Source organism: Lethenteron reissneri, chromosome 17 (assembly GCF_015708825.2).
Source record: "Lethenteron reissneri isolate LAM-NWPU_2019-01 chromosome 17, ASM1570882v1, whole genome shotgun sequence".
In the NCBI taxonomy this organism is placed as follows: Eukaryota; Metazoa; Chordata; class Hyperoartia; order Petromyzontiformes; family Petromyzontidae; genus Lethenteron; species Lethenteron reissneri.
The window spans coordinates 10,394,565-10,405,925 of NC_083795.1; the positions used below are offsets into that span (position 1 = coordinate 10,394,565).

At 37.9% G+C, this 11,361-nt stretch overlaps 2 protein-coding genes across 5 annotated transcripts in view; one reads left to right on the forward strand and one right to left on the reverse strand.

The window, feature by feature from the left end:
* HTR4 (5-hydroxytryptamine receptor 4) overlaps positions 1–2,880 on the forward strand; it is a 43,672-nt gene extending 40,792 nt beyond the window's left edge. For 3 of the 4 annotated variants that reach the window (XM_061553115.1, XM_061553118.1, XM_061553117.1), the window contains one exon: positions 898–2,880. Coding sequence is in view for 1 of the 4 variants with exons in the window: in XM_061553117.1 (XP_061409101.1) it covers positions 898–1,003 (106 nt within the window). In the remaining 3 variants the exon portion in view is untranslated. The remainder of the gene's footprint in view (positions 1–897) is intronic. The other variant, XR_009755252.1, reaches the window with a different exon arrangement.
* A 742-nt stretch (positions 2,881–3,622) lies between these two features.
* Positions 3,623–10,876, reverse strand: PSMD4 (proteasome 26S subunit ubiquitin receptor, non-ATPase 4). The gene is given in 12 exon segments (XM_061553119.1): positions 3,623–3,927; positions 4,384–4,451; positions 5,574–5,682; positions 5,684–5,718; positions 5,860–5,968; positions 6,096–6,113; positions 6,115–6,312; positions 6,432–6,500; positions 6,802–6,888; positions 7,103–7,217; positions 7,532–7,672; positions 10,754–10,876. Coding segments are annotated over 12 exon segments (1,167 nt in total). The 5' UTR covers positions 10,780–10,876; the 3' UTR covers positions 3,623–3,735.
* Between the last annotated feature and the right edge of the window lie 485 nt (positions 10,877–11,361).

Sequence of the window (11,361 nt, forward strand, 5' to 3'; positions counted from 1 at the left end):
TGAGGCATAATAAAGACGATCACATAATCGTAATGGAGTATTTCCATGCAAACAACCACATGGGTACTTTTTTTTCATTATATTAATCCACATCTACCCTTTGAAGGAAAAATGCCATACGGCATGAAAATAAGTGTCGCACATGAAAACAATTATGAAGCTTTTAATTAGTTTTTGAGCAAGATATTGATGAACGTATATTAAAAAATTTCCATACAGAAAATGGCAATCATCTATAGGAGTATAATTGAGTAAATGTTTTTTTTTATATTACGTCTGCATTTTACCATATATATTTTTTGAATGCTAAAAAGATAAAGGCATTCTTTCGGGTGCTTTGTTCGTCATAGTGAAACTGACATGTAACAGATATTGAAAGTCACACTACAAATCTCGTGGTATTTGTATGCCAATAAATATTGGTGTCTGCATTTCTAATATCACATTACTTCGATAAAAAAGTGTCATTTGTTTATTTTCTCATAACCGGATTCTCCTAGTGTAATACACGAGGAGAGTGGTTGGGGATACGAATGCAAGTTGACAAGAATTTTGGGGCACAGCGACCTTTTTATATTTAACAAGCGAGGCATTATGATTTCAGCAAAATGCATCATTTCGTCTGACATTTATCTATCCACTGTTGAATGCAGGTCTCCCCAAACTGTTGTCATCTCGCGCATATGGTGTTGCGATAATCCGTACGGCTCCTGCACAAATCTGATTTCTCTCCATATGGACCACCATCCCAAACTTTCCCCACAATCAAGATCGGCTGAAAGCAGACAATGCTCATTCGATAAATTCGCGGGCCAAGTCCTAATTCGTTTTGAGTACTCTTTGCTTACTCTGAATCTCGGTTATAATATCAACGTAATTTGTGCGATTGCCTTTCAGATATTCTACATTGACGAACGCTGGTGTACGGCAAAATGGCCACAACAGAAGATTCAGCCTCTCCAACAAAACAAATGGGACTGAAGAGAGGGAATCATGTTTATAACAAAAACTGAACATCGATTTGATGTCCAAGAACATTGATGTCTTTTGAGGTCGAAGATGAAGACAATACACGTTATTGTACACGTTTATAGTGCATGCACTACTTAATGGATGTAAAGGTACATGTTTATAAAGTTTATAGAACTTTAAACGCAAAAAGCTATTTTTTTCATCCAGTAAAACGTTCGTAGATATTCCACCTGAAAAAGCTAACAATTCACATGTAAATAGTTTGTTTGGATACATGTACTTACCAATAACTCACATTTAAATTCGGCAATCACAAATTCAGAATTATTTGATTAAAATGGTAATTTACTTACTTATTAAAATACTTGTCACCATGTGACTAATCTATTTAAACAGCCACTGAGGCCCGATGCCGTCTCAATTGGCAGTGTTTGCAGTATGATGTTTGTAGGACTTTTAACTTAATTTATATATTAAGATCTTTCCTTCCAGGCATGGATAGGCTGCTAGACAATGTGTTGATATCAGTTGAGCTGAGGTTGTATTTGTGAAAGCACTGTATACATTGATATGGCTCTCGTATGCCTTTCATCTGTGCGAGTAAGTGGAGAATGTAAAGAGCACATTTTCTTACACTTTGTAAAGAATATTTAAACGCTTTTAATGGCCATCCCGTTGCGTGAAAAGCTGAATGCTAAAACATTAATCCGTTCAGCCTTGTTTCCATTACTTGGGTTTTATTTTTTTACCAGCTGTGTATTATCGTTTGTCTTAAATTCCTAAAGATAGTCACAAAATATTGCTCCCCCAAATATATAAAGCAGGATGCTTTTAGTTGTCACATTTGTCCAGGTTACAGTATTAACATCTTGTAAATGTAAGTTTTCCAGCATCATACATGAATGTAAGTGGTTATTTATCAGTACATCAATGTATTAAAGATGTCTTACAGCCAAATAATGTAATTGATCAATCAAAATCTGTAGTTCTTAGCAGTGTTTTATTTAAATTTATTCGTAAATAATGCATCCAGCACTTTGTTATTTTGTTATATTTCCACAATGTGTTTTTTTTTACAAGTTTTATGAATGTTAACTCATAGGGTCTATCGTGAAAACATACTATTTAAAACATGTTTAAAGGGTTGTTAATATTATGAAAATTAAACGCTTAAACATCATGCACATGTTCTGTGCACACATAACCGGGAAACCAAAAACCGGCCTGAGCATTTACCCAGCACACCATGTGGAATCGTGTTTAGTCTCGTTGATAATGCTGCAAGTTTGCATTATAGCACATACGCTCAAAATGCCCTTTTTGTGCACTCTTGCATTTCACTTTATACCAGAGGTGCCCAACCAAAATTCCTGGTAATGATGTATCGGGAGTGTGGGGGTTGTGGCGCTTTTGAGGTTGGGATTTCGTGGCATTGAAAGGGTCTTGGGGGCAAGAAGGTGAACAGTGGTGCATGACTTAACTTTTGCAAAATTGGGCTTCAAGGCATAAGCATTAGCGTCGGTGGTGTTAACATTTTCAAGGCATGTTTTGAAGGCTATACCAAAGCTTGCCACCCATTGTGCGATTAAGCATGTAAAATACATTTTCTTTGCAGATCGCGACAAGCTAATGCTAACATTTCACGAGCCGAGTGACATTGTGGGGATTTTTGTGTATGCTTTCCAGTCTGGATAAGGGATTTTGATGGTCCATACCCCATAAGGCGTGGGTGGGCACTCGTACTTTATACAAATGTACATTTTGTAATTGGTGCAAACCAAAGAAAGTTGACCATTACTGTACTTGTTTAGTTTGGGGACTTTTTGTAAAAAAGTGATTGTACAGAACGGATTAAGTTTTTCACTCCTTTGTACATATTCTGTGTAAGCAAATAAAATCTATAATGGACTCGGTTTTGGTTGTATTGTTACAAATTGTAGAACTATACAATTTATAAGTATTGCTGACATAAACACCACACGAATAATGAAGCTGCATGTGGTCAAACTCTTGACAAACTTCCACATGACCTAACATTGTATGCCTTTTACTTAAGTTATTTTGATTCATGGCTAAGCAGGAGGGCTGTTTATACAAATCCTGGGAAGAATTTGCACACTTTTGCATGGTTCAAATATTTAATCACATTTTTATAATGCACTAAACACTTTAGAAAAATGTTAAATCTCAATCAAAATCCTGATCCCTAGGTGTAATGTGATGTGAAAGTTTCCTTACAAAACACTTAAATGGTTAAATTAATAAAAGTACACTATTTTATTGTAGCAGCCAAACAAGAAAAATAATTATGAAATAAATTGCAATGAACGTTTAGCAGTTAACTTCCAAGTCCAGGTTTTTTGTAAGACAACTGCTATAACTATGGCTGCTTAATTACTTGTTTTTCAGTATTCTCCAGTCAAATGTAAAGTATCCGACTCCAAGATAACAAATTTTAAAGCATAACAATTGTAAAGTTAGGCATTTATGAAGACTATCAATGAACAACACTTCCTACATTTAGATACTTGATAAATCTGCCAACAGGAACCTCGGAGAAATGCTATTTTAAGTATAAAACACTCAAGCACCTTTAAGCCTTTACAATGTTTATTGTAAACGCTTAAGTAGTAGGACCACCACTAAGATAAACGTGCAATATTAAAGATCTTTATTTTGCACAGATAAGCTTTACACATAGCACATTTTAAACTTTCACGTTCAGGGCATTGCAAGGTTTGGAAATGCATTTTGCAATCTGCTCTATTTTTTGCTCTCGTCTTTTTTGTCCTTGTCTTTCTTGGTGTCTTGGGCCTGAGTGCCTGACTGAGAAGCAAGCGAGCCCATAGCATTGCGAATAGCCTCATTGGAAGGATCTACTCCTGGCAAGTTCTCCAGCACACTCTGCAGGAACTCTGGGTCTTGCATCACATCATAATCATCCTCTTCATCCGCCTGCAACAGGAGAAATGCATTCATGATTATTATTTCAAATCAACATGACCGTTTCTATGGGTCAAACTGTCAACATTTCCTTGCCGAAGCAAAAAAGACCTTCTGTTTAAACACTCCTGAAACTGACAAAATAAACTTCCCGGTGTGGTTTATTTTTTAAGGAGAGAATGTCTTCCCTATGCTCGTAGACATGCTTGCAACGGTGATTATGCCAGCTGCAGTCTGGCATATACATACTGTGCAAGATGAGCCAAAAGCATAAGTAATTTTATAAAAAAAATCATGTGACATGCGTAAAAGATGTATTAAAGAGAAATTTAAATATAGCCTACTAAATGAAGTGGCACTTTAATTTGTTTTACAATTAAAACGTTTATGCAGTCCCCTTTAAAATTAAGAACGCGTTATCATGAGTATTATTTGTTTATAAATAACCCTTTATAAAACAATCTTCACCTTCGCAGGTGGTTCAGAAGTATCCATGGCAGAGCTCTCTGCTTCACTTGCTCCTTCTCGACCAAATTCTACAGAGGGAGAAAAAATAAATTGCAGTGACATGCAGTTTTGCTACCAAAATCCTCAAAATGAAACCATTAAGGATAACCAACAATGTATCACCTTAGGGAACTAGAAGAGAGCATATTGGAAGATAAAAATGTAATGCACAGCCTATTATGGAAAAGTAATAACATAAGAAAATTAAGTCAGCCTGTAATGTTGGAAACCACTTACGAATACCACATTATAGCAATCAACAAGTCTATTTGTGAACGAACAATGGGCTTACTCCATTGTGAACATTTTTCCTAAATGGTGTTAAAAAGGTGATTAAGTGTCAGAGTGCATTTATTATTTTAAGTACACCCAACTGTAAATGCTGCCATAGTCAACAAAACCGACTGCACTCGTGGGAGAATTAATGCGAGTTGGTTCAGCTGGCCATTTTGTAGGTATTGAATGGCTTATAACCAAAACGCATTAAGCTGCATGTGAAAGCCATTTTGAAGTCCTTTGAGAAACCAAATGAAATGGCACAATTTGCGAGCAAAATATTGCTTTAATGATTCATTTGTAATACTTGCCTTTAAACATAAATTTTGTACTACAAATTGCAGATTCATCGATTGATAAAACGTGTTTTAAAAATGATCATTTATATTTGTTTTGTTACTGAGCTCAAATGGCTCAGACTTTTGCCGGTGCAATGAGATTACATTCCATTACAACATAACTCACCGATTATGCATTCATGTCGAATTTCAAATTTCACTGGTAAACCATACAAGGCACTTACACTGCCTTAGATAAAAGTGCAATACTTTATATGCATAAACTAGCACGTTCTTTATTACCAAGTAAAACTGAATGTTTTTGGAATCTTATTTAATGCCTATGATTCCACACTGAATGATTTATGCAGGAAATGTGAACACTAAGAGCAATTTCCAATAGAATGGGATTTTATTTTGAATATCGCTTAGGGAAGCATAAATTACAGCCAAGATGGAGATTTATACCAATATAAGTTGGTCATAATCGTAATTGAAATGCATTGGTGATGCCAAATGCACGGAATTGTTCAAGAGTCGGCTTATATGGAAAGTATTCTTAGCAGTTGCTTGCAATGGCCAAAATGTGTACGGTACCTGATGCCTGAAGAGACATCTGCATGGCATAAGCAATTTGTTCTTCCTCGGACATGCTGCTAAAATCTGGAATTCCTGGGCTGACCGTTTCCGGCTGCTGCATGGACATTGCTAGGGCCTGCTTCCAGCAAAGCCTGGTCAGAGTCTGCACACAAACACACACACAAGCAGAGATTCATATGTGATGTCACATTTATACCTAAAAGCTTTCAGATTATAATGATATATATAAATAATGAAAATTAAATGCATTTGTATATTTTCATTGTAATTTTTTTTGTTTCACCTTCACCAGCAGCTGGTTTCACTCCGGCCTCAGCAGCAGAGGCAGCTGCTGCCCTGCGTGCCTCTTCCTCTTGGCGCTGCCGCTGTTCTTCCATAGATACACGCAGGGCCTAGATGAAGATTACACGAGTTAACAATTCTGTTTGCCAGTTATGAAGCAGTATACTAAAATAATACGTAGAATACAGTAACTTGCATGTCTAATGTAGGACGTAAAAAGAGAAAAGTTGTTTTTACCAGGGCCAGTTCCGGGTCAGGCATTTGGGTCTACCCCAAATTCAAAGTCGCTGGGTCCAAGACCAAACCCAACTCCACCCTCTCCAGCCAAAATGGGAGAGCTAAGCAGAGCATCAGCCAGGCTAGAACCTGGTGGAACAGTCACGAGATGGGAGCCTGTTCCTTCCTTCCCATTCAGTGTGTTCACAAATGCTGTCAGCTTCTCAGTGTTGCTCCCCTGTTTTCAAACACATCCGTATGAGTTTAAAATAAAAGACAGGGCCTTCTCACCAGAAACAACTGCAACACAATGTATGTATATTTTAACATTGGTAAAAAAAAAAGCTTTTAACGTACCTCTTCGCCAAAGTTAATGATATCAACATTAACTTTTTCCTTTTTTAGACGCTTTGCTAGCTTCAGGAGCTGGAAAAAAGGCAATGGTCAAACGAGGAAGCAGTGGTGCAGAACAGACAGAAGGCAATGAACCATTAACATAAATTATTGTGCTGCTGCTGTCCCACCTGACCAATTCGGTGCCATGGCATGTGAAATATATTATTTTAAGCAGCAGAGTCTGCAGCAATTGTCACATTAATAACCACACAGATGTTTTATAGCTAATGGGTAAAAGTTTTTCCCACATTTTTAAATGAAGCCGTAACCCCCATTTATAATGAATGTGATGAGAAGGCATAAAAAAACATATGCTATGTGACCCACTTACCTCCTTTTCATCATTGAGGATGGGACTTCCAATAAAAACTACAATCCTCATCTTGTGGTTTTTTCCCTGGCGATGTTTCAATGCCAGCTGTGTAGTAATAATGAAAACGTTTATAATTAAACAAACTCATACGATATGAATCCATACATTTGAATGTAGTATAATTTACAAAAAAATACACTTTGTTAAACCAATATTTAATTTTAATTAATTAGAGCATACCAGTGTTTTCGTAACATTTAAGAATCTTTGGACACAAGTAATGGCGGTGCTCCCATCAAAATAACTTTTGCACACTCACGTGAGCCACACGAATCCCTGTGCAGAAGTTAATATCTCCCTTGGGCTGCACAGAATGAAGTTTGGATATAATTTTTCCCGTGTCCGAGGTCAATGTTGTCAGCACCTCACAGTTGCTGCCAAAAAGTGAGCAAATATAGTTGATATGAATATATTCGCAAATTACTGTAAAAGCAAAAACATTCAAATATTTTGACAATTTTGTTTTTTATACTGTCAAAAACTTAGAATAAATATACATTTTTATTCCTGGGGGCTTTAAATATAGCAACACAGCTATCACTATATTTTGATTTATTAATGGTGCCGATTATTTCTCATCTAATGATATACTGTAATCTCTCCAGCTTTGCCATATATTAACGTTAATTCACAATTAAAAAGTTAAGTTAGTTTCTTGTATCATTTGAGTGCACCCCTGCTTGCTTACTTGGCTAGTGTGATAAGCCCAACATTATTTTCCGGGTTGCTGCGGGTTTTAGAGTGGCACACGATGTTCACGGCATCCTGCTGTGCTTGCAGGCGGGTCGGCACAAAGTCCCCATTCCGCATGTATTCGCTGTTGTCGACGCTGCTCAATTCAATGTAAAAAAAGGGGAGTGTGGCAGAAAAGCAATGTAATTTTTGAGAACATGTGACAGTGAGGTCAGGCACATTTATGTTGATCATAAGTTAGACAACACCCGGAGTAATGAATAATGCTGGACATAAGAGCGAGTGCAATAGTTAAATGATACACAATGCACATGATCCTTCTGTAAATGTAATATTCTTGCATACAGTATTCCCTCATTATTCGCGAGGGATATGTTCCGGAGAGGCTCATAAATACCAAATGGCGCGGATAATATTGGCCTACGAATATCGTACACGCAACATCTGCAGATGCTTCTAAAGCCTAGATATGTTTCTCTCATCTCTTCATTGTATAACTTTATCTCATCACTATATCTCATTACTAAATCTCATCAATTCATAACATCACGTTTCCTCAAAACTTTATTTCTCTCTCTCGATGGAGTCGTGTAGAGTTCCAGATGCGATTCGTGGATAGGCAAAATCATTGCTCAATAATGGACTGATTGGAACCTACAATGCACCAACGTAATTCCGAGATTATAAATTATCCTTGTTGGGAAGCAATGTGGTTTTGGCTTTCATTGCAATTTGATATCCGATATGGGGCCATCCATTTATTACGTACGCAAAAATATGTCAAAACTTGACCCTTCTCCCCCTCCCTGTACGCACGTGTACTTTTTATCGCCCTCCCCCCACCTGCGTACGTACGCTTGACGCACCCCGCCCCCCCCGAATCCTATAGAACGGCCGATATTTAATCCACGCAGAAACGATCAAGGATTAATAATATTAACGTTTTAAGCAAACAGATAGTCCACCGCCGAACTATCTAACTCATTTGAAGGCCAATGTAGACAAATAATTATCGAGGTTTCACCACACCACCCCCCGTTTCCTATGCATACGTACATTGTCAGTAGACCCCCAATACGCAAGCGTACGAATATGGGTTAAACCCCCCTCCCCCTCCATGCGTATGTACTAAATGGATGGCCCCTATGCACACGAAGATGGGATTTAAACATTCGAAAAGCATCCTTTCGCTAAATAGCATTCCATAATAAGTGAACACTGTTGAAACTGAGCAGTGGGAAATACAAAAAGGAAAGATGTATCCAGCATTATAGTGCATAGTATTTATACAAGAGCACTGCAACTACAGTAAATGTAATGTTATTATGAAGGTGTTCTTCTCATACAATGCATCATCATCTAGAAATCCACTACAACCAATGAAAAAAGTTGTACAATTACGAGTGCTCTCATGATTAAATAAAGGGTGCACCAATTTGAAGATGTAGTCCAGTCATGTGGCGCTGTATCAGAATCTTCAAATTTCAATGAGAAATGAGTGAATTTAAATTTTCGTTGGCAATCGACTTGACATTTCCCTTGTGAGCCATAAACTAACTACCAATGAGGAATGTCAACAGTGGAGGTCTCTTCCAGTTACACAAAATCTTCCAGGGGAATAGGCAATTCCCACCGGTGGCTCATGACCATCGGTGGTGACAAATGCAACCTCACTGCTCATTTCAGCATAGAATATCAAGATTAATTTAAATGGATCTCACGTCATGTAATACAATCTGCAGCCAACCAACAGATAGTCGCATTGGGCCCTCCTCTGTTCAAATGAAGTAGAACAGTCTAAAATAATATCATTCCTGCCTCTAAATGAGTATTTACCTGGTTAAATGTCAGTTAATCGAGACAGATAATTAATTCCAATGGGTCTTTACCTAGTCTAAGGAATCAACAGATTTACTATCTTGACAATTAATAACTATACAGTGCAGGTATTGCATCTCAATAATGCCTCAAGGATGCCAGTCAAGAGTAGTGATGGAACTTTGACTCACTTTATTGAATCAGAATCTGTATTGACTGGAGGAATCCGATGAGCTATTAAGTTATATTTTACAGATGTCCAGTAAATATTGATGAAGAATGCAATCTAATTAGGTACTTAATATTACCAACGGGTCCGCACATCAATGGCTCATCGGTAGCTTAAATACGAGGGCAATCAATGTATAAAAATAAAATTTAATTTCACCTGCTCATTCCAGAAAATATTGTATTGCATATTAATTGGCTTCAACCCTTCACCAATGACCAGCGTGAAGGAAAGCCAAACAACAACACCCATTACAAACATGGCGTGATGAGGCCGTGAATTGACAAAAAAATAAAATAGGATCTTTAAAATGTACTTACAAAAAGCCCTCGCCAGGTTATATAATTGATACAAAACAACATAACCTCTCTCAGTGGGCCCTCACATTGATTGACTACGGGGAAGTAATACATCTATTGAATATTCTAACGTGGCCCTTTCCTAGTAAATAAAGGATGCAAGTCAATCAACATAAGTAACGCTAATTGGGATGCACGGTTGCATCTCAAAACGCCTTTAAAGTACCGGTCCTGTATAATTATGGCGTGACGTATGACTTCTATGGGTCCTCAGGTTATTAAATAGTGTACATAAATTTTTTTACAGTGTACAAATACAGTGTACATATTGACAGTCCTGTTGGATGAAGGCCTCCCCACCCACCCACCATGCAGAGGGTAATGTGGTTAGTTGGAGCACACGTGTGATTGTGATGAAGGACCGATTCGGACACCACTCCACAGAGGACAGCGTCGGGAGTCAAACTCGGATGGTCGTGTGAGGTTTTCAGGGCGAACGGTGCTGCCACCGCACCGCCCAAAATAAACGCTCGTAAGCAAGTCGAGGTACAGATACGTGCACGCAATAATAATAATAAAAAAAGCAGTCGTCATTAAACACATCGACGGACAAACACACGCGCAACAGAAACATTAAACGAATTAAAACAAAGGAGGGATGACAACAACAGTGTCCCCCATTACAAGGCACTTTTGAGAGAGGCCTAACCACTCAAGACCTCGGCCTAGTTGACTTCACGATAAAACTCTTGAGCGAACCAGCCCGTCGGACGTGGTGGGGGGGGGCGGGGGGGAGAGAAGCCGCTCGAGTGTGATGAGGGTGAAACATCGTGCGGTGCAGAGCCTGCGAAGAATTCACAAGCGGACTCACCACACCATAGTACTCTCCAGCCCCATCGTTGCGGCCTCTCTCTGCGAATGTTTCGGCGGCCGAAGTTAATAAGCGAGAAGCCGATTGGCTGACGGGAGGAGCGGTGGGCGTGGTCGTACGTCGGTCCGGCGGACCAATGAGCGGTCGAGGTTTCACGAATCGCGCTCTCGCGGATGTGACGTCATAACGGGGACTTGTGAGCGTCATCGATTTGGTTTTGGGTTATTTATTTATTCTTAATTTTGGAGCTTTCGTGACTGCAGGAATTATTCTTTGTTTCTTTCGGTTAAGTCACGTCTAAAGATAAAATAATAAATTAAAATAATATTAAAATAATATTATTTTAATTTATTATTATTTTTCGGTTAAGTCACGTCTAAAGATAAAATAATAAATTAAAATAATATTAATTAATATTATTTTAATTTATTATTTTATCTTTAGACGTGACTTAACCGAAAGAAACAAAGAATATTTATTTATTATAATTGGTTTTTTACCCTTCTATCTGGCAACAAAACTGACAGTCAGTTTTGTTGCCAGATAGAAGGGTAAAAACTCAATTATCATATTTTTACTGGCAAATGAGGTTCCCATAGTGTTATTTA